The following is a 23,722-nucleotide window of genomic DNA, read 5'->3' as shown; positions in this document are numbered from 1 at the left end:
TAGTGGGTTAGCTTCTCTGTTTAATGGCTTCTGAAGCATTTAAGACTCTGACCAAAATGTCACCCTCCTTGGTCACACACACACATGACCACCGTCTATGCACTTCGGACTCTCCTGGGCCTCAGAACTCCAGTGACAAGCCTCTGGTAGCCATATATCCAGATATATCCTTCCCTGGACATTTGCCCTGGAGACCACACTGTTAAAGCTAAGGGGAGGAACTCTACTTTCCCATATAGAGCCTTAGAGAGCCAGCTTTGGATCTGAGAAACAGCCAGTGGCTTGTTTGAGAATAGGATTCCTGGATTTTCAGACAGTGAAGTCACCGGCGTCCAGGGGTTCAGGTCCCTTTTAACCAGCACAGACAGCACTATCTCAACCCTTCAGGATCAGGCAGGGTAGTGACTAAACTGAACACAGACAACTATATCCAGAAAATCTGTCACTAGGCACAGTATGCCTAGGAAATAAAAATAGAGATCAGAGGCACTTGTATGGTTAATTCAGGCACAATATTGTCTCCTAAAACATGGGAAAAGTGTTAGGTTGAATTATTCAGATGGGTATTAGTTAAATTCATATGTTACTGAGCTGTCTATTTTGTTTGAACTTCTTTGTTTTTTGTTTTTGTTTTTGTTTTTTCTTCTTTCTGTGAAATAGTAGAGCATGGGGCAGGGAGCAGGAATGTTCTTCCACTGCGTCTGTAGAGCATAGTAACTTAACAGGGAAGGCATACCTGTCCTCTGCTTCTGAACCGTGTGATGTGTTTGAAGTCAACACAAGGTGAGAACAATAGGCTGTCCTGTACAAACTTCTCTATATTTGTCCTGTTTCTTACAGATGGACTGACTCATTAAAACACTGTAAGACATGGTGCCAGTAAATGTCAAGGATAAAACAAAGCCAAGTCACTCCCTATTCCTGCCAAATCACCCTCTCCTCATTTCAACCTCCTCCCCTGTCTCCTGACAAGAATCTTAAGCAGTGGCCATGGGCAGGTTGTACAGTAGAGACAACCCCTCCAGCCCTCCAGCCTCCGAGCATCCTTTATCCAAAGAGCATCAGTGCTCTGGAAACACTTTGGCCCCTCTGTGTTTCACTCATGGACAACTTGGTCATCCATGAGCAAACCTGGTCTTTTGCCATAGCCTACAGACAGCATACCATTCCAGAAATCTTAACTGCCATTGGTGGCAATTGTCACTCTCTTCCAAGAAGCGTTTACTCACTGGCTGGCTTTTGTTTCAAGCAGAATTACAGGCAAAAGATGTGTGACGTGAAGGAAAGGAATGCTCTTAGGTGTTCTTCCTTGCACAGGCCCGGTTTCCACAGAAATTCCCACCTCTATGCAGTGACCTTCATCCTCAGAACATTCCCTTTTGCCTCCCAAGTCTCATTTCTGGATGATCTACCTTCTTGAAGATGAAACCTGCTTCTTTTCACAAGAAATCACATCTTTGCACTAACAGAATAATCTCTCACCCAATCAGCAGAGGTGAAAATCTGGCCTCTCTAGCTAGCTTTTTTTTTTTTTTTTTTTTTTTAAATCAACTTTGATTAAAAAAAATGTACCTTTGCTTCATTTGTATTTTTCTTTTCCCCTTTAGGTCAAAGAGTTCTACTCATATGAAAATGAGCCAGTGGGCATAGAAAATCTCAAGAGAGGCTTGGCTAGCTTATTCCAGATGCAGTTAAGCTCTGGAACCACCAACGAGGTACTTAGTGACAGTTCTAAGAGTTCAATCAGCATCTTGGTGAAGGGTGAGGGGCATTCATCTGTAATCTCAGCTACTTGGGAGCTAAGGCCCTATTTTCAGCAAAGGTCGGCCTGCGCCATATAGTAACTTTAAGACAGCCGGAGTAACTTAGTGAAACCCATCAGGTCTCCACCGCCCTTATCAAAGCTGGATATGGCCACTTGTGTGCCAGTAACCAGTGCTACACACAGAGCAGAGATGCTGAATTCACTGGCCACCTCTGCTGACCCAGTTGGTGAGCCTCAAGTTCAGTGAGAGAACTTGTCTCAAGGGAAAACTGCAGAAAGTGATGGAGAAAAACACCCTATGTCTTCTATGACCTCTGTGCATGCATGTGGATGTGTGCACGTGCATACACAGGTGTACACACACGCGTTTACTACACATGTATACATAACACACACCTACCTCCCAAGCAATAATAAATAAAATATAGAAAGGGCTGGGGATATAGATCAGTATGAAGGGGTCATTGAGTATGTAGCAGGCCCAGCTCAAGTCTCAGTACTACAAAATAAATGATCAGGTCAATAAATTAGTCAATCAACATCTTATTTGTCAATAGGCATATCAAAACCATTTATAAACATTTCTGCCTATTGAAATGCCACAGAAAATTATAACTGCTGTTTTACTTTAAGGAAGTTGACTTAAATTGAATAGCCAGGTCTCACTTACATATGAAATTATTAATTGCTTAAATATAGAGTGAAGGAATTGCAATCAGTTATATTAAAGGAAGCTTTGGATAAATTGTTAAATATTCAGAAAACTTTGGGGGGGATCCAGTGGTTGTTTGGTGTCTGTGTCCTGCTGCCTTGTGGAGAGCAAATTAAAAATACATTCTCTAGACTTATCTCAAGGATGTCGAAATTGTAGATAAGCAAAAAGCTGAGCGGCTGTATTTTAATAATCTTCAGGTATTTGGAAGGCATGGTTGGTGTGCAGGATCACTGCTTTTATCCCATGCACTCTAATTCAGTGAGGAAATAGAAATGAGTTAGACAAGTAAGTAGGTCACCAGCTATCATTCTGGAGTCAAGCTGGACACCAGTTTCCCTGAGCTTAACTCATCCAAACCGTGAGTAGAAGAGACAGTGTGATGGCAGGGCTGGGCCGAGGGAATGTGGCTAGCTTGCTAAAATAGCTGCAGGCATGGTGCTGGCAGGGGGCCCAAGGGGAAAGCTCAGAGGAGCCGAGCAGAGGCTATTTTGGGATGTTTTTGTCTAAACTCAAATTCTTATTATGAAGGACAACGAATTTGGCTAATGCCATGAGTTAAAAATCTCACACAAACCACCTTGATAGAGCCTTTTAGAAACACACCCCCTCACCAGATAATTACCCACATGGCCAGAGATTTCAGTTATGGTTCTGCAGTTTATCAAAATCCTGAGTTCAGAGAGAGTTAGGATGATTCCTGGGACAGCCGAGGAGGTGTTTTAAGATTCAACCAAGGACAGTGGGAATCAGCATCCTGTAAGGGCCATTTTGCTTTGTCATCCACGGGTAGGGCAGAGTTCTCAATGGCATATTAAGGAGCCCAGGATCCCTGCCTCTTTCCCTGAGAATGCAGATGGCCCACGTGGCATCCCAAGCATTGTGCTCTTCTTTCTGTTCCAGGTAGATATCTCTGGGGATTGTAAAGTGACCTACCAGGCTCAGCAAGACAAAGTGGTGAAAATTAAGGCCCTGGAGACATGCAAAATCGAGAGGTCTGGATTTACAACGGCCAATCAGGTACAGCAGGCATTGCTTCCTTTGAGATACTCAGAAATGACATTCTGCAGAGCTTTCAAAGAACAGAAAGGCGGCAAAGCATTAGAACTCGGAAAGATTTGTCACTTTTAGTTGAGGTTTTATCTCCACACATACCAAATGGATAGACATTTAAATGTGTTGTGTGCATGTGTGGGTGATGGGCAGTAGTGTAAGAGAGGCACTCTTTTGAAAATTGAAAGACAGCTGCTAGTTGATTCAATTATATTATTTCAATAATATGATTTTAAAAATAACTGCTTTCTACTTATTCATGTGTTTGCTCATGCAGGTGTTGGGTGTCAGTTCAAAGGCCACATCTGTCACCACCTATAAGATAGAGGACAGTTTTGTCACAGCTGTGCTTGCAGAAGAGACAAGGACTTTTGCCTTGAATTTCCTACAGACCATAGGAGGGAAAATAATGTCAAAGTAAGACAATGCTAAAAGTGTTATTTTCCCTTCAAATACTGTTACATCAGAAAAAAAATCACCATTGAGACCACCTTTTGGAAAATGAACTTTGCTGATTGATTTGGTTAATAGATGGCACGATTGCCTTGAATGGGAGCTTCAGAGAGTCTAAACTCAAGAGGGCTAGCAGCTCATGTCTTGCTCAGCATACCAGCAAATTTTCTTTCTTGTATTCTCTTGGAGTGATATTTTGAAAATCTAGACCTAAACTTCCAAACCTTTGAATAAAACAGTTACACCAGAGAAGCTACATAATGTTGGGGCTTAAGGTATCCCTGAAGGTGCCATGGAGTAAGCGTAATTGGATAGAGTACACTAGTTAGTTTTGTGCTTTCTGAAAGAGTTGGCAATCTTAGTATCTTAAAATGTGCTGCTTCCATTTGGCGTTGCACAGGCAGAAACTGGAGCTGAAGACAACTGAAGCGGGCCCAAGGATGGTACCCGGGAAGCAAGTTGCAGCTGTAATTAAAGCAGTTGATTCGAAGTACAAGGCCATTCCTATTGTGGGACAGGTCGTCCAGCGTGTCTGTAAAGGATGCCCTTCAGTAAGTGCAAGCAAGCTCCAGGCTAACACTACATTGTTATCCTCTCTCTCTCTCTCTCTCTCTCTCTCTCTCTCTCTCTCTCTCTCTCTCTCTCTCTCTCTCTCCCCTCCCCCCTCTCTCTCCTTTAATTTCTTTTTCTTTCTTTCTTTCTTCCCTCCCTCCCTTCCCTTCCCTTCTTTCCTTCCTTCCTTCCTTCGTTTCTGCAGCAAAAGTACCTGCTATTCTATAAAGGAATCAGTCATTTAAAACAGATAGATAGCATGGTGATTTACCACAGAGTTAACAGTCACTAATAGAATTTAACATTCTATGCAATGAGGTTTTTAAAGAAAGCACTGAGGTAAGGAATGCAGTTGTTTGGCTTATTTCAAAGCTGAAAGATGCCACTTGCTAGATTTATTATTATTTTCAAAACCATTTTATGATAACTGCAGTGTGTGGGAAAGCAGCCCTTTTCTCAATACTGCCCATTAAACATAGACACAAGCTCTTAGAAGTTCAGATCCCAGCAACTGCATGGCATTGGATTTCACACAAGCAGTACCGGAAGGAAAGTAGGGAGCTCAAGCTATCTGAAAAATTGATTTGCTCTTAGGTTCAAGTTAGAAAGCAGGAGCAACTCTGCAGCGCATCTTCCTTTGTCGTTCCCAAATACCAAATCCCCTGCTGTTAGTGAAACTTCTACACATTTTCACTAGCCCGCACCAAGCCTGGCTCAGGTGTAATTACCACAACACAGTCATAGGTGGACGTGCCTGTCCAAACATCAGCTAGCTACTGTCTAAGGGCCTGCAAACCCAGCACTAGCGACAAAGCAGTCCTACAGAGGGGGAACAGGCCACTGCAGTTGCGTCTAGTTTCACACAGTGAGTGGTGGGGGGTGACTATTGCATCTTTATGGGGAAGAGCAGCCTTTGGAAATTGGAAGCTCAGAATTAAGGGGTTCCCCCGGGGCTGTGTTTTGCAGCTGGCGGAGCACTGGCAGTCTATCCGAAGGAACCTGGAACCAGACAATCTGTCCAACGCCGAGGCTGTCCGAAGCTTCCTGGCCTTCATTCAGCACCTCAGGACTGCGAGGCGGGAAGAGATCCTCCAGATTCTGAAGGCAGAGAAGAAGGAAGTGCTGTAAGCCACACTGTTGCTCAGGGCCAGCTCTCTGTCAGGAAAGGACTTCTGCCCCGCGGCTGGCTTGTAATTGTTTTCAGATCGGTTTACTTTATGTGTACGAGCATTTCGCTGCAGGGATGTATGCTCAACATGAGTGGCTGCTGCTCGTGGAGGTCACAAGAGGGTACCGGATGCCCTGGAACTAGAGTCACAGGTGGTTGTGAGCTGCCGAATGGGCGCTGGGAATCGAACCAGGTTTTTCTGCAAGAGCAACAGTGTCTGCCCTGAAACACTGGGCCGTCTTTTTTATTAAATAAGAAGGACCCCTTTTCAGTTTTCTGTCCTACCTCCGAACCAGACGTTCTGTTGGCCTGCACGTTCTATCTAACAGCTCCAGGTCAGGCACTTAATGCTCACTTGGCCAGAAATACACCAGCGAGTTTTCACACTGATTCTCCTACTATTGTTTTGTGTGCATAAGCTTAAGTTAGTGCAGGCTTGGTTTGTCATGCTCTGGGATGGGGGTCGCCTCTCTTCAGTGGGATTGTGTCCTTAAGCTGTTAATCAATTTGTTTGTTTGATGTATTTTGAGACAAGGTTTTACTCTGTAGCCCACGCTATCCTGAAACTTACTATGTCGTCCAGGCTGGCCTTGAACCTGGCTTGATCCTCCTGCCTCAGCCTCCTTAGTGCTGAGATTACTGGAGTGAGCCACTGTGAGCATGAGCTCTGTATGTAGTATTTACACACACACACACACACACACACACACACACACACACACACACACATATATATATTCATTAGTGTGAAATATTAAAATGTTATCATATCTAGATCCAACTAAATGTTTTTTTAATGACCATGGAAGACAATAACATATTTACTGTAGATAAAATAGAACTTCTATGGTGTCTTTTTTTTTTTTTAATTTATTTATTTACTTGGTTTTTGAGACAGGGTTTCTCTGTATAGCCTGGACTCACTTTGTAGACCAGACTGGCCTACAGAGATCTGCCTGCCTGCCTCTGCCTCCCTGAGTGCTGGGATTACAGGCATGTGCCATGGCATCCAGTTGTCTTTTTTTTTTTTTTTTTTTTTTTTTTTTAAGGGAAAACACTTCACCCTTACATAAGAAGTTAAAATAGTTATTATTTTCATTCAATAACGTGCTTCAGTTAAATAAGGCATTTGAGAAAAATGTATATGTTTGCAAAGCTATTTCAAGAAAAGTTGAATTTGGGACTTTATAGTCTATGTATTACATAGGAACTATTTTGAGCATAATTTATGATTTTATTTATATAATTTCTTCTTACAAATCTTCAAATTGTATTTTTTTTTGGAGCTAGCACAGTGTAATAGTTTAAATTTTCTGAGAAGAGAAAAATGAAATTAAAGAGAAGTATACTAAAGAGGTCTTTTGAGAATATTCATATTTTTCTGTTCAGAGAAAAATGTACTTCTTTAGAAAGTTCAAGCTAACAGATAGCTGTGAGCCATAGAGGTCTGGGATAACCCCATAGCACTGTAAACACTGATATCTGGGGTGACCTGTTTTACAGACCTCAGTTGGTGGATGCTGTCACCTCTGCTCAGACTCCAGACTCATTGGAAGCCATCCTGGACTTTTTGGATTTCAAAAGCAGCAGCAGCATCATTCTCCAGGAGAGGTTCCTCTATGCCTGCGGATTTGCCTCTCATCCTGATGAGGAACTCCTGCATGCCCTCCTTGTAAGTCAGGGTCACTGGAAAAATAGTGACCATGGGCAACTGAAATTAAAAAAAAAAAAAAAAAAAAACAGATAAACAAAAAACGTCTTAAATGTAAGCAGTCGTTAAAAGTGGACTCAGTCAGAGTTGAAGCCAAAAGAGAGCCCTCCTATTGCACACACTAGCTTGCTGGCTTCTTTTCTGCTCATTAGCCACTAACAGTACAGCAAACCTTCTCACTTAGGGCCTTCGCAGGCCTAGAGACCAGCACAACCTTACTTTATGACAACCTGGACATTACAGCCACCTGTCTTATAAGGCAAAGGACAAAATGTCAGAGTGGAGAGTCTATATGAGGTTCCAATAAGCAATTAGAACTACTTTGACTTCAAAAATCTTCATGTTGTTTCTACATATACATTGATGTCCCTGATTCATATAAAGACTTTTTTGGGGATCCTAGACTAACCCAAAAATCAAATTCCTGAACTCTGAAGGGTTGGCAGACTGGGAGTAAGATCATCTGGGATCAGGCATTCCAGCAATCCTTCCTGCAAAACTACGCGACACATTTCTAAGAGACCCAAAAGCAACACTCTGAGTTGGTTGTCTGGAGACACAAAGTCATTTCCTCAGATGTTGGTTACTTTACTAACTGAAAAGCATCCCTTTGGAATGCTGGAGTGTCCTGGTGACTTCTTTGATCCCTGTTTGGCTGCAGAGTAAGTTCAAAGGTTCCTTCGCGAGCAACGACATCAGAGAATCGGTTATGATCATCATTGGAGCCCTTGTCAGGAAGCTGTGCCAGAATGAAGGCTGCAAGCTCAAAGTAAGTGCCACAGTATCATGGCCACCGCTGCCCAGACTCCCCCGTGCTGTGTCATGGTTCCGGCCTGCCGCTCCCCACGCCCCAACTCCACTTTTCCTTTTTGCCTAGGAACCACGCCCATCTCACACACTTTACAGTTTGGCTGCTCGTTAGCTTTCTTGCTTATTTCTGTCTCACTGGAATATAAGCTCCACACAGGGATGAGTCTGTTTTTCGACACCAGCTGCTTAAATCGTGCCTGCTGTGTAGATTGTGATCAATAAATACTCCCCAGAAAGCAAATCATTCATCAATCTTCCTCCTAATATACAGATTTGTTGAGGGTCCTCTATGTGTGTACTCAGGCATGGTGTTGCCTGGGGTGTATTTGGTCGGGGACAAATTGTACACACACACACCACACACACAACACACCAAAGAGTAGACACACACACCACACATGAGATGACACACACACACACATATACACACACACACACACATATATACACACACACATATATATATACACACACACATATATATACACACACACACACACATATATATACACACACACACACATATATACACACACACACACATATATACACACACACATATACACACACACACATATGTATATATACACACACATATGTATATACACACACACACATATACACACACACACACACATATATATACACACACACACATATATATACACACACATATACATATACACACACACACATACACACACACACACACACACACACACACACATATATATATGTGTGTGCGTGCATGTGTGATAAATGTGATGCTTGATACACTTATCGTTGTGCAATGATCAAGTTGGGGGATTAGCATATCCATAACCTCCAACACATATTGTCTGCTTAGAATAAAGACATTTAAAATATATTCAAGGTATTTCAAAATATAACAATACAATAATATTAACTATAGTCACCATGCTGTACGGCCTCCTCCTTCACTGGAACTGTGTGACCAACATCTTTCTTCTTCCGGTCCATCCTCTTTTCTGCCTACTACTTCTTCCAGAGTATTTAGTTGTCTGTGCCTGGCTTATTTCACGTAGCACAATGCCCTCTGGATCTAACCATTTAACAAATGACAGACTTTATTTCTTTTTAAAGACTGAGTAGCACTCCATTCTGTGTGCATTCCCCACTCATGGCTATTATGAAGAGAAATGTAGTGAGTGTGGCTCTGTAGGTATTTCTTCGGCGTACTGACTGAATTTCCTGTCAGCAAATACACAGAAGTGGGGCTGCTGGGTAATTGGTAATTCCAGTTTTCCAAAGCAAGTGTACTAATTTGTAATTCTACCAACAGTGTTCACAGGTTCCCTTTTCTCTGTTTTGTAGCACTTCATGTAATTCATGTAATTCAGCTCAGTTGTAATGATGACCACTGTAAGAACCGTGAGGCAGTGCCTCTGCTTACTGACTTGCATCTCTGTCCTGATTTGAATACGTTTCGTGCATCTGAACCATTTATAGGCCATCTTTTCAGGGATGTCTATTACAGTCCTCTTTCTGCTTTCCCAACAAACCAAAATAGGTTTATTTGTTTTCTTGCGATTGAGTAATTTGAGTTCATTGTGTGTTTTAAGTCTTAACCCTTATGAAGTGCTTCCATTAGTGCCTTTTTGTTCTCCTTGCCTCCATGTCTTGGGAGCCTTTCTGAGGAATCTCTGCTTCCTTCTAGATATTTTGCAGTTTCAGATCTTAAGTTTAAACACTTAGTTGATTTTGAGCTAATTCTTGTAGAAGAGTGAGCAAAGGGTCCACTTTCACTCTTTTGTATGTGAATGTACATTTTCTCACAGCCACTGTTGAAGGTACTGTCCTTTCCCCATTGCATGCTCGTGGCATTTTTACGGGAAATCCTTTGACCACTGCTGTGTGGGCTTATTTATCCCAAGCTGTTTCCACAGGCATTGTTTCTATAAGTGTATGCCAACACCATGCCATTTTTAGGACTGCAGCTTGGAATTGTATTTTTAAAATGTGATGCCGCTAGCTTTGATCTTTGTACTCAGTTGCTTTGGCCATTTTGGTGTCTTTTTTATTCCGTACAGATTTTAGAATATTTTTTTTAGTTCTCTGAAGAACAGCACTGGTATGTTTATGTGGACTGCATTGAATCTGCAGGTGACTTTGGATCATGTGTAAGTTTAATGATATCAGTTCTTCCAACCCATAAACATGGGATGAAATTTTTCTTATTAGTGAGATCTCCACTCATTTCCATCACCATTTGCTAGTTCAGTATACAGTGTCTCATGTCCTGGGTTATTAATACTCATAAGTATTTTTGATGCTATTATAAAAGGGCTCTTTTCTTAACTTCTTTTCAGATGTTACGTTGTTAATGTCTAGAAACACTACTGATTTTGTTGGTTGACATTATGTCCTCCAACTTGACCAAATCCACTCATCTGTGCCAACAGTGAGACAGTGAGGGCTAAAGCCATCTGGTGTGAAGCAGCTCATCTCACACACTTCTTTTCCTACTTAATGGCTTTTATTTCTATTTCTTGGCCAATTACTCTGGCTAGGAATTTCAGAATGATGGTGAATAGTGGTGCCTCCTAAGCATTCTTGTCTTGTTCCTGATCATGGAGAAGCCTTCAGCTTTTGATTGTGCGGTGTGTGAGTTATGAGGTCATCAGTGTGGCCTTTATCCTGTGGGATGTATCTAGCTGGTTTGTTGAGAGCTATCAGAAAAGAAGGTAACATTTTGTCTAATGTCTCTTCTTCATCTGTTGAGATAGCCATATAGCTACTCAAATTGTCAGCTACATTTTTTTTTCATTTGCATTTGCAGAACTCTGGCTGAATTCATCCCAGGGATGAATCTCAATTAGCCATGCAGAATGCATATATTGGTATTTTAGTGTGCTCTTGCTTCTATTAAAGGGTTTATTGATTTTATGTGTATGAATGATTTGCCTGCATGTATGTAATTGCACTGCATTTGATCCTGGTGCCTGTGAATGGCAGAAGAGGGCATCTGATGCCCTGGAACTGGAGCTACTAACGGTTGTCAGCTGCTACTTAGGTATGGGGACTGAACCAGGGTCCTCTGCAAGAGCACCAAGTGCTTTTAGTTGCTGAGCCATCTCTCCTTCTCCCTGCTGCTTGTAGTTTGTTGAGAGGTTTCAGATCTATGGTCATCTGTGACATTTGTTCCTCGTCTTCTGGTAGTGTCTCTGGCTCTGGTGTGGGCCAAGACATTAGCATTACATTCTCTTTAGGTTTTTGAAAGGGTTTGAGAATGGTTGATAGAAGGCCTTCTTTAAATGTGAAGACACTGGTTGTGGTCCTTTTCTTCACAGGAGACTCGCTTCTCCAGTCTGTCCTCTTCCTTCCTGGTGTGTTCACAAGACTGAGCTTTCAACATTTAGACTTGTTTGTGCTAACCGTTTCAAGCAGCTGGGCTGCTTCCTTAAGTTGTGTGGTCTGTGTGCCCCCTTGATCCTCACAGATGAGGACCCATGGTCTTCTCTTGTTTGCACTGCTGAGGAAACTTTCTCCATATAGAATGACTGGGCTTCACCTGGGGTCGCCTTTATGCATTCAGGGTGTGTCAAAAGAATATATGCCCCAGTTAGTTATGCTCTGCTGTTCTACAACACTGAGATTTGAGAAGGCACAGTACCTAAACAAGTTTTACCTGACAGCCAAGCCAAGCTTTCTGAAAGTCGATGGTGTTCTCTTGTCTGAGTGTTGTGGCTGGACATTTGTCTGAGGTGTGTGGTGTTTTAGGCAGTGGTTGAAGCTAAGAAGCTAATTCTGGGAGGACTTGAAAAACCAGAGAAGAAAGAGGACACCATGATGTACCTGCTGGCTCTGAAGAACGCCTTGCTTCCCGAAGGTATCCCGCTCCTTCTGAAGTATGCCGAGGCTGGAGAAGGGCCCATCAGCCACCTGGCTACCACTGTTCTCCAGAGATACGATGTCGCCTTCATCACGGATGAGGTAAACATGTTGACTGTCTACCACATTAGCAGAAGGAGAGAGCAAAAACACTTCTGGTAAACCAGATGCTATCTACTCTCAAGTCACTCTGGTTTTGGTTTTTGGTTTTGTTTGTGATTTTTTGCTTTGCTTTGTTTTGTTTTAGTTTTTTCTTATAATAGACACACTCTTTTGCTTGGTAATCATTCTTAAGCTGTATTTAAGGCTAATCTCAGCCAGCCTCACATTTTGAACAGGTATGTTCTGTGTCCTGAAACATATACATTGAATCACATTTTCTTATTTTAAGAAACAAGTTCTAGTAGCTGGCCAGGTAGCAAAACATGGTGTTAAGAAACAAATTCTCTTTAGACATATCTTTACATTTGTACATTTCAGAACATTGTTAAATTTTCAGCTGGTTGAATGAAGTATGTGACCTCACCTGCTTGTGTATCGTCCCTGGAAGCCACCCACATTATGATTTTGTTAAGGCAGAGAGTATCTCAGTGCGAGCTGTCTGTGAGAGTGTCTTCCACTCAGGATGCTATCTGCACTCTGCAGCCCAGTCTCGCCCTGCCCCTTCTGTGTGAAGGAAGCTGGTTGCAAGGAATGAGGTCTAGACTGTTAAAGACTGACCCAGCTGTAAACTCTCGGGAGCCCTTTCCCAGTTGTTTATTCTTGGATGGGTTATTTAACTCCCACAAGTCTGAGAACAAGGGTAAGATGTGAGACGCTACAGAAAAGGCAAAAGGCAAAAGGCAATGAGAACAGAAGAAAATGACGTGGTATACGTAGAATAAAGAGTCAAGAGAGTGTAATCCCTTGCAGACACCAATTCTTGAAGGAGCCAATGTGGCTCGATGAAACCTTAATTAATTGCTCCCAAGGGCAATCTCCCAGTGACCTATCTATGTTGCTCTAGACCCCACCTCTAATGACCACATATACAGCCTTCGGGGGGACACACTTAAGCCGTAGAGATTGGTACAGGATGTTGATATGGGGGATTGTGCATGAGCTGGGCTTGGGGATATATGAAAACTCTAGTTTAACTATGAAAATAAAATGATTATTAGAAACTAGCCCGCTAAAATTTCCTTTTAAAAAAGAAAGGAAGGGAATCTAAGACACTCTATTGTAAGAAAATACCAGCTCATATTGCCTCCTCAAAATCCCCCATTGTCACAGCAGCAGACTGAGAAGTTCATATTAGGTAATACCAAGTACTGTTGCAGTAACACATGATCTGCAAAGCCTTACTGTTGGTCAACAGTTTACTACTCGTACTGTGTCTAACATGGGCTAGGGAATATGTGGTTATATGTTTACAGCCATCATGAAAGAGATGCAGAAGCATGCCAGCTCTTAACTGCCTCTGCCTAAGAGCCATTCACGTCAGTTCTGTTCATGGTCCAGCAGCTAGCCTTGTCACGTGGCATCAACCTAATTGCAAAGGAATCTAGCAAATGTAATAACAGGGGCGTGTCTAAATAAGCAATTGTTAGTCTCGCTACAATATCAAATTAAAAATCATCACATTGATTTATTGATTGGTTGATTGTGTGTGTGTGTGTGTGTGTGTGTGTGTGTGTGTGTGTGTGTGTGTGTGTGTGTGTGCACCATGGCATTCATGAAGAGTTCAGAGAACAACCTTCTAAGACAATTCTCTCCTCTTGAAGGTGAAACTCACACACCATCGGGCTTGGCTACAGGTGTGATGATCCATCTCACTGTCTCTACAATATCTGTTTTAAAACTCTATGGGTGTGCTAAGGTTAAACATCTTCTAACAGGTAAAGAAGACCTTGAACAGGATATACCACCAGAACCGTAAGGTGCATGAAAAGACTGTGCGCACAGCTGCCGCTGCCGTCATCTTAGAGAACAACCCATCTTACATGGATGTGAAGAACATTCTGCTGTCTATTGGGGAACTTCCCAAAGAAATGAATAAATACATGCTCACTGTTGTGCAAGACATCCTGCATTTCGAAATGCCCGCGAGGTATGATGTGGTCCTCATGGGTCTTCTTATGCAAGCTTGCTTGTATGCTGAACACCACATACATAGCTAGTAATCGTGGCCTGGTCATTACACAGGTACATGAACCCAATGACTGTCAAATGTTCCCAATGAAACTTTCTAGTGAGTTGGATAAAATAGCTTCCCTTTTTCTGGCTGTGATTGGGAACTCTGGGTAGGCCTGTTTCTCTGGGTATCCACTCGGTATAGTAAATATATATGTGTAACCAAATGTTAGTAAAGTTTTAAAAAGTCTAATTGCTTTTTTAACAGGGCTATTTTGGTAAGTAGCACAATGAGACAAAGCAAGTTGTCAACAAACACTCTTTAGTCTTAGCTTTTTAAATGTGAGGATTCTTTTTGAAGACTTTTGTCCCAACCCCCCTAAATTTGCCACTTAAGTGGCAGATCTTATTTGCAACCCACAGTTTAGGAAGAGCTGGGCCTCTGACTTCACTGTGAGCAGTCATCTTACTTGTCTCATGTCATACCATTCCCCAAATGCCGCCTTGCAAGTCCTCACTCACCCTTCAGGGCATCTCCCTAAGTTCCCACTCACTGGAACCCAAGAGGGAGGTTCATCTTTGACCCTCACAAGGAACACCTCTGCCAAGGATGATCAAATGTGGACATTTGATACAGAAAAGGGAAACGGGACTAGAGTGGGTGGAAGTAAAAGGACAAGAAGGGAGACCGGGTAAGAAGGGACGGGGGTTAGGGGAGGGGGGTTGGGGGGATGGAGGGGTTGGGAGGATGGAGCGAATGGAGAAGGGGTGGAGTGGGGGGGGCCCCCCGAGGAAGCAGGCATAGCAATCAGAAAGGAGCTGAGTGGGGTCAGGAGCAGGAACAAATCCAGGCCTTTCAGGACTGTGTGGATCGGATTCTTCTGTTTCTGGGTTGTTATGTGAAACTTCTTGGAGGAGGCCCCATGTGGAGTTGATGCCTCTGCCTTGTGAACATAGTAATCCAGGGCAGGAAAGAGGAGGTAGTGGGGCAGACAGCACCTGGGAATTGGAAAGAAGCCATTGTAAACATTTATACCAGATTTTCAGAAACAAAACCCTTAAGGCTGAAAGGGATATTAAGGTCCGCCTTGCTTGCTATGTATCTCTTTCCAGTGGAGGGGTGGGGTTTGTTGTTGTTGTTGTTGTTTTGTGTTTTTGTTTCTTCTTCTGGCAAGTGACACCAAACTCCATTTGACTGTCTGGTGTCAGGAAACTCACTGCCACTTAGCAAATCTAAGCCACTGTTCAGGGCTTCATCGTTGTGTCTTGCTGTGCCCTGGTGCCTTCGTACTGGCTCTGGCTTTGTAGCTAGAACATACTAGAATGTCCTAATGTTCATCCATATGAAACCCATATGAGAACGGACCTTTTCTTCTAGGCTAAAAACCCAGTGGCCTGGTGCTATTGTGGATTGGGAGATATAAAGAGCCATTCCTTAATATCTGCAAACTGTTTCCGCCTCAGTCCCAGGCCTGGCTTACTCTGGTTGATTACTAGAGACTTCTGCTGAGCTTCCTCTGTGGTAGGAAATGCATTAGACAGCAATCCTCTACATTTGTTGCTTTTGTATCATCTGTCAATGGTGATTTTAGAAAGTAGAGAAAAAAGTAAAGAGAATGTATGCAGCCTCCTGCTTGGCACAGCTTTCTTAAATTTATGGACAGTTTTAATAGCACAACTGCGATGACCCAAAGGACACATGTTTTCTGCTCCAAAGTGTGCACCAGTCAGCAGAAGGCATCTCATAGCTGGGCACCATTGCCATCTGTCCTTTTGACCTCAAACTAAGTATTTGAGGAATGAAGGGAAAGCCCTCGCCTTGCCCCTTATGCCCAGCTGGCACTTCTTTCAGCCTTGGAGGGGCATGAGGAAAATGTGCCCTTCTCTCTAACACTGAGGAGTTGGTTGCATTGCCGATATGATTTGGAAAACAGACATTTCCGTGAATGAGATGTCTTCTCTTCTGTGTTGTAGCAAGATGATCCGCCGAGTTCTCAGGGAGATGGTCGCTCACAATTATGACCGTTTCTCCAAGAGTGGATCGTCTTCCGCCTACACTGGCTACATAGACCGTACGTGACCCGCAAAGAGCTTGCCCTCCCGCCCCTTTCATTAGCATTGCTGGAGCTGTCACTGAGTCCCGTGGTTGTTTTTGTCATTAGGTAGTCCCCATGCGGCCTCCACATACAGCCTTGACATCCTTTACTCTGGTTCTGGCATCCTGAGGAGAAGCAACCTGAACGTCTTCCAGTACATCGGAAAGGCGAATCTGCACGGTAGTCAGGTACCTCGTGTCCCATGAGTTATGCATGAAAGTCACTGGCCTGAAGTAAAATGACATATACCGAGAACAGCATTACAGAAGGTGTCTGTAAGCTAATGGTGGCCTCTGCCATAAAGTTGGAAGTCTAAAATCGAAACCAAAGTACTTTGGTTTGCTTCACTTCCCAGATGTCTGTCTGTGTTTCTAAAGTCATTAAATGTTGATTTATCTTTATTATGAAGTATACCATCATTTTAGTTTTAGGAATAGTGTAACCTTCTAATCAAAGTTATTTCAGTTAGGAAACTTCAAGTGCTCACCAACATAAAATAACCACACCCTCCAATATAATCCCATTCCTTCCATGCCAAGGCACTGCCATCTGCTTTCTGACATGCACTCGGAAATGCCAAACATACAGTGGCCAGAGCCTGGCTATGCAGGATGGAAAATAGGCAAAATTCCTTACATGCTAGTCATCAGGGTATAAGCTTTCTCATGGCGTGGCCTCATTTTCAAGGTGAGGGATGGAAGTTTGACATGGAGGGGTGTAGATGTACCCTCTCAGAAACAGCAGGTTGGGTGGCAGTGCTTATGTCCCTCCATGTCCTGTCAGAGGCTGACGAAGATGGCAGGTCCGTTGTATGAGACGGCGTGGAGAGCTTAACTGTCTCGGATGATACCCACCAACAGAAGGTCTGAGGGCTTTGTAGTGGTCTAGGAAGGATTCAAGCCCTGTTTCTGCCACATTCTACCTGGGAGACTTTTCACCTGTCTACTAAGTGAATAAAGCCTTCCATACATCCAAGGGCAGTTGTGAAGGTCACGTGAAAGAAATTCATGTCCACTATGTTAGGCATAGAGGTGTAATTTTTATTTTTTGCCTAGCTGCAGAAGGGATTTGAGGTTTGAGTTCTGAAAAAATTCTCTCTGTAGCTGAGCTATCTTTGTGCCTCGCAGAGCAGGCTGGGAATTGCAGTCATCACCCTGGGGTCCTTGTCTCCCTAGGTGGTCATCGAAGCCCAAGGGCTGGAAGGCTTAATCGCAGCCACTCCTGACGAAGGCGAGGAAAACCTTGACTCTTATGCTGGCATGTCCGCCATCCTCTTTGATGTTCAGCTCAGACCCATCACATTTTTCAATGGATATAGTGATTTGATGTCCAAAATGCTCTCAGCATCTGGCGACCCTGTCAGTGTGGTGAAAGGGCTTATTCTGCTAATAGACCATTCTCAGGTAAGTCTACCTCTCTCGGCCTATAAGTATTGAGTCCCATCACATTGGTGTGTGGGTGTGGGTGTGTGTGCGCGCGCGCGCGCGCCCATGCATGTACAATGAGCACATCTTTGCATGATCAGATTATGTGGAAACCAGAGGTCAACCTCGGAAGTCATCCTTAATTGCTTTGCAGTTTCTTTTTTTGAGGCAGTCTCTCAGTGACTTTGGAGCATGCTCAATTAAGCTACTATGGCTGGACTGCAAGCTCCAGGCACTCCCCTGTCTCTGCTGCCCAACACTGGAACTGCAGGCGTACACTACTGTGCCTTGATTTTATATCGATGATGGGAGCTGAAATCAGGTTCTGTGCAGCAGACACCACACCCAATGGAGCCTCTCCCAGGCCACCACACACATTTTAAACAGGTCTCAAAAATACAAGCTAAAGCTCTGAGGATCTAGGAGCTCTCCCTGTATGCATGCGGTCCTCTTGCTATTGCTGCCCTTCCTCCTCAGCTACTGATAAGCACCATTTGCTTCCTGTGTTATTAGTTGCACAGTGAAGAAGCCTGAGTTGCAACAGAGCAGAGATGGCATTACCTGCATAGTTGGTTTTTCTGCACCCTGGGGCTTGGTCATTTATCCTGAGTGCAGGAGCTGAGCTAGCCAGCATCATTTGTGAGGTCGATGGTTATGAAAACCAGTGTGGCACATCATTATGAGGATGGCAAATAAGTGAAGGCCTGAGCCACTGCTGACACCAGCCCAGGTGTCAAGTCAGTGTGTTCTTAGGGAAGTTTCCTCATTCATAGAGAATGCAAGCACTTTCTTTCTTTCTTTCTTTCTTTCTTTCTTTCTTTCTTTCTTTCTTTTCTTTCGTTCTTTCTTTTTTCTTTTTCTTTTCCTTCCTTTCTTTTTTCTTTCTTCTTCTTTCTTCTTCTTTCTTTCTTTCTTTCTTTCTTTCTTTCTTTCTTTCTTTCTTTCTTTCTTTTTAACCTTGTTCTTCAGGATTTTTTACAGTGCTATAAGACTTATAATAGTTCTTATATAGAAGAGATTCAGGGGCTAAATACTGTGGCATTCAGGTGCTTAATGCTTTTATCGTTAGTGTTTTGATGCATGGCCTGCCTTAGCAAGACGGTACTAAAAATAGAACATTACGAGGTAGCATTTTATGGAGCCACTGGTATGTACTCTAATGCACATCTATTAGATTGAAGTGCTATACGGAGATTTAATTTAAAAATGGATGCACTGTGGGGCTGGCTTCTTTTGTGGCGTGCTGACATCATACATGGCAGCCTGAGTTTGAGGTCGGCTTTTACCAGCTCTCTTGTAGTGATTTTTGGAAGGAAGCTACCGAATGGTTTCCTACTACAAAGTGAGGCTGTTACAACAGACCCAAAGACTCTATCAACTGAATTGATCTTCACCAATAATTTGAAGATTCAGGTTTTGTTTTGTTTTGTTTTTAAGATCTGGGAAACCTTAGGTTTTCGAATTTTGTTAAAACTCACCCCAAAACTTCAATGGCTGGAATTAAATGTTATTATGTCTCCATCTTTATAACTTCTTATATAAGTTCATTGTCATGGTAGCCACAGACAGCAAAAACAATTTGATAGTTTGGCTTTAGTGATGTAATAACTATTTGGTAGTAGACAGTCCAGGGTTAACAAGAAAATCTGCAGGGACCAGAATCTGTGCACTTCAGTTCAGCCTGCTTAATTGTGGCTTTATTAATTAATTAATTTATTTTAATGAGACAAGAGACAAGGTCTTACTGTGTAGTCTTGGCTTGCCTGGAAAATCACAGTAGAGACCAAGCTGGCCTCAAACTCTCAGAGATCTGCCCACCTCAGCCTCTCAAGTGCTAGGATTAAGGGTGTGAGCAATTGTGCCCAGCTTTACTATGACTTTACTCTCACACTGGTCAACTTGTGACTATGTGATGGCCACTCCCTTTCAGGCACAGCGCCCACTCACCACCATCCCCAAAAAAGGAAAAGGGGAAGGAAGAAGAGGTGGGGTGTCCTTCTTGAAGTCCTGGCAGAGTGTGACTGACCAAAGTGGTATCATATAGCTATCTCTACCCTCAAGGGAAGTGCAGCTTTGCGCTATGTCTTAGTTACGGTTTCCATTGCTGTGAAGAGATGCCATGAACATGGCAACTCTTATAAAGGAAAACATTTAATTGGAGTTGTCTTACAGTTTCAGAGGTTTAGTCCATTATCATCATGGCGGGAAGCATGGTGGCACACAGGCAGACATAGTGCTGGTGAAAGAGCTGAGAGTTCTTCATCTTGATCCAATCTGCAGCCAGCGGGAAACGACAGTGACACAGATCTTCTCACAATGCCACATCTCCTAATAGTGCCACTCCCTATGAGCCTATGGGAGCCATTTTCTTTCAAACCAGCAGGGTATAGGTGCACTTGAAGCAAAGTATTTTTGTGTGTGTGTGAATGGAGAGAAAAGAAGGAGAAAAACCAGAGGTAATCTCATACTTTCCAACCCTTAAATCATACATAAATAAACACTTGGTACGAGCAAACCTGTAAAGAGCAGACACTGAATATTTCAGGCGTCAAGAGCCAAATGGTCTCAACATGCTTCTGCAGCCCTATGATTACAGAGGGAGAACAGCTACCAGCAGTGTATTAAATGGGCAGAGCTGTGTTCCAATAACAATTGATTTACAAATGTAGCCAGCAGGGCAGATTTTCCTGCAGGCTATAGTTTGTTAATCCTTGACTTAAATGTCCTTATATGGTTTTTCTGTTAAGACAGGGCATTCTGGGCAAGGTGTGGTTTATGAAGGATTGCCCCTTCACTACTAAACATAGCCAGTGCCCGTGTACTTGGCAGATCTGAGGCTATTTCACAAGTAAGCTGCTGAGGCCCAGGGCTGTGCAGAGCACTCCAACACTGCCATCTTAGCTTCAGAAGCTCATGCCACTCCAGGCCAAGTGCTGGCATCCGACGGAATACTGGCAGCTGGCAGCCTGTCACAGCCACCAGGGCAGATAGAATTACTCAGTTCTCTCGCCCTCCCTCACCCTCTTTGTATGTGTGTGTGTGTCTCTGTCCCTGTCTTTCTCTATGTGTGTATGTGTGTATTGATTTGTTTGTCTTTGCCTTTGTCTGTCTATCTGTCTCTGTCTCTCATTGGATTACATTTCAGAGACAGATGTCTGAAAAAGAGGAGTGTCTTAACCAGGAAATAACATGTTTTATTTCCTCTCTCTCTCTCTCTCTCTCTCTCTCTCTCTCTCTCTCTCTCTCTCTCTCTCTTTCTTTCTTTCTTTCACATTATTTCTCTGTGTAGCAGAGCCCTTAGATGTCCTGGGTTCACTTTGCAGACCAGACTGACCTCAAAAGAGATCCACCTGTCTCTGCCTCCCAAGTTCTAGGATTAATGGCACGCGCTGCCATGCCCAGCTATATTTTCTTAAGTAGAAACAACAAGAGGAGCTGTCAAAAACGTCAGGAACTATTCTATAAGCAACAGCTTTCAGGTCATTCTTAAAGAGCAAAGGGATAACATCAACCAGAAGCACATAGTTCTGGCACCTTCTTTTTCTGTTTCATAGACAAAGCATTAACTCAAAGTGTATTCTGGGCCAATCGAGGCTTTGAGTTTACACTCCATCTTCTTTGCCATACTCCTTGGAATGGACTTTCTTACAGACTGTGAGGCTGAGTTGTGACTGTGTGACAGTAATTGATAGCAACTGAAAACCCCAACCTTAGACACAGCATGCTTAGTTCTTCTGGCTCTAAGTGCAGGCTCTGAGCTACAGTTCTCCTATCAGTGAAGAAATCTATTGCCTCCACTATAGATCAGTGCGAGGTTCGAGTGACTTACCACTGGTAAGGCTTTGGGCATACAGGCACTCAAAATCTGCTAGGTCCACTTCATTTTCTTAACTAGAACCAATGTACTCTATGGTTTAGTCCCTTTGATAGAGGGGAATGCAGGCTGGTTTGTCTTCATAAATAGATCCAGTAGAATTCTTTGTGGCTACATACAAGTCTTCTTCCCTGGTCCCTTTGCAAGGAAGAAAAGGAATCTCGTTTGAGAAAGCCAAAGTGTTTCTCCAAACCACTAGCAGTGGACTGCTCTTCTCACATAAGGCCTTGTCTGATAACTGTGAAATAAATGTCTTTTCTATCCAGGTCATGTTCAGCCAATAGGAAGGTCGAGATTTACATCATAGGGTCCTACTGGACTAGCTGAATTAGCAAGTCTACACATTTCAAATCAAGAAAACAGAAGCTTACTCAAAGAGAGAAATATTCTTGAGGCAGGACACATTAGGAGTTACCTGGCAACTGACATGGACATGATGCACAGCAGACCTCTGGTATCTCCCATTTTTCATAGGTTTAAGTACACATTTGGGCATGACTGTTGTGCACTTTACTGGAGAGGTTGCATTTCTTTACATTAGTTACGAAGCATGACATAGACCCTGCATCCTGTGGCAACCACATTTTTGTCCTAGAGTAAATATAGCTTAAGTGTCCTTAGTGATGTCACTTCAGGTGTCCCAACCCTGGCACTGATCACTCATACTTTTTTCAGGAGTGTCCTTCAGAATGAACACATTTTCATACCAAGGTCAAACTTTCTTAGTCCACTTGGTTGTAAACCAGTTCTCTGAGGTTTCCTGCCATGTTTGGTTTTCTGGTTTGTTTGAAATTCAGAGAGAACAGCACGATTCTTTCTAAAAAATGCAATCACGGCCTTTGTGCTTGGCCAATGCACAGCGTTTTGGGTCTGCTTATGGCAGCCACACAAAGAAGTTAGTCACACTTTTAGCTGCCAGGAACTCTTAACATCCTTGGAGGTATACCAGCAAGAAGGGTACAGAGCCCAATGTCAGTCTGTCCCGCAACATCTTCAGTCAGCATCACCACGCTTCATGTGCATGCCAAGTGTGAGGGTTAAAGTCCACATACAGGCGAACAACACTAAGCAGTGGGCTTCAGGCAAGAAGAAAACTATCCAGGATAGACTCTCTTTTTAAAATGGTCACTGTGTTTTTGGGAAATACAGTTGAGTTGATGCTCAGTGGATGATGCTCAGCTTGGCCATTGTTTGGATGCTATTTCAGATGCCAAACAGCAGGGGGCTAAAGCCTAGTTCAATTGCCTTCCCTTCCTTTTCTAGCTTGAAGTGGGCAGTGCCTGGAGCTTGAATCCTGCACTGGGAATTGTCATCCTGCCTTTTTGGTTTGTCAGATGCAGTTGTCTGTTTGCCCCAACCTTCAGCTAGTAAAGTGCTTCACGACTTGAAGAGATCATTTTGGCCGTTCTTCCTGTTTCCAAAAGAAGCCATGGTGGGATTTCTGATGGAAATACCTTCATCTTCTTGGTCCAGTGGTTTTCAAAATCAGTTTCATTAGAACCTCCTGAAGGCATAGTAACAGCTGATTGCTGGGCCCCACCCTCAGAGTTTCTAAATCAGTAGGTGTGGGGTACCTGAGAAATTGCCTCTGATACTGTTCCCAGAGAGTGGTGTCTCTTTTAAAACTACACATTGGAAATAAATGGCCCCTCCGAGGGGAGGCAATGATCAAAGGAAAACAGCCTTCTCGGCTGATAATCCATTTTTCTACTATTGTTAATGACTTATTTAGCAAACCTTCAATGCCTTCTTTTGGTGACCAAGATTAGGATAGCATATCCCCAAGCCTTCTTCACTGGGCATGTTGTTTGGTGGCAGAACACTAGCTTAGTAGAAAGGTCCTGGGCTCTCAGCGACACAAACAATTAAGCATTGATTTAAAAAGTCCCCCAGCAGAGCAGGGTAAGTATTCACTGTACATCAGGAAGCCAAGTGTATCTCTGGAAGATGTGTTAACTAACTTGTGCTTATTACTATATCTTTTTGCTTCTAGGATATTCAGCTGCAATCTGGACTGAAGGCTAATGTGGAGATCCAGGGTGGTCTAGCTATTGATATTTCAGGCTCGATGGAATTCAGTCTGTGGTATCGAGAGTCCAAAACCCGAGTGAAAAATCGGTGAGCATAAGGGGAGGAAAAG

General features: G+C 43.1%; 1 protein-coding gene across 1 annotated transcript in view; it reads left to right on the top strand.

Moving 5' to 3' along the window:
- Positions 1–23,722, top strand: part of Mttp (microsomal triglyceride transfer protein) — a 40,944-nt gene that overhangs the window by 13,219 nt on the left and 4,003 nt on the right. Inside the window, exons 4-16 of the mRNA XM_051165752.1 lie at positions 1,608–1,715; positions 3,381–3,497; positions 3,808–3,947; positions 4,384–4,534; positions 5,502–5,659; positions 7,207–7,375; positions 8,076–8,183; positions 11,966–12,178; positions 13,954–14,165; positions 16,163–16,260; positions 16,351–16,472; positions 17,460–17,687; positions 23,576–23,700. Of these exons, the coding sequence (XP_051021709.1) occupies positions 1,608–1,715; positions 3,381–3,497; positions 3,808–3,947; positions 4,384–4,534; positions 5,502–5,659; positions 7,207–7,375; positions 8,076–8,183; positions 11,966–12,178; positions 13,954–14,165; positions 16,163–16,260; positions 16,351–16,472; positions 17,460–17,687; positions 23,576–23,700 (1,949 nt within the window). The remainder of the gene's footprint in view (positions 1–1,607; positions 1,716–3,380; positions 3,498–3,807; positions 3,948–4,383; positions 4,535–5,501; positions 5,660–7,206; positions 7,376–8,075; positions 8,184–11,965; positions 12,179–13,953; positions 14,166–16,162; positions 16,261–16,350; positions 16,473–17,459; positions 17,688–23,575; positions 23,701–23,722) is intronic.

Source organism: Acomys russatus, chromosome 23 (genome assembly GCF_903995435.1).
Source record: "Acomys russatus chromosome 23, mAcoRus1.1, whole genome shotgun sequence".
NCBI classification, from domain to species: Eukaryota; Metazoa; Chordata; class Mammalia; order Rodentia; family Muridae; genus Acomys; species Acomys russatus.
This window is presented reverse-complemented; position numbering and strand designations above follow the sequence as displayed.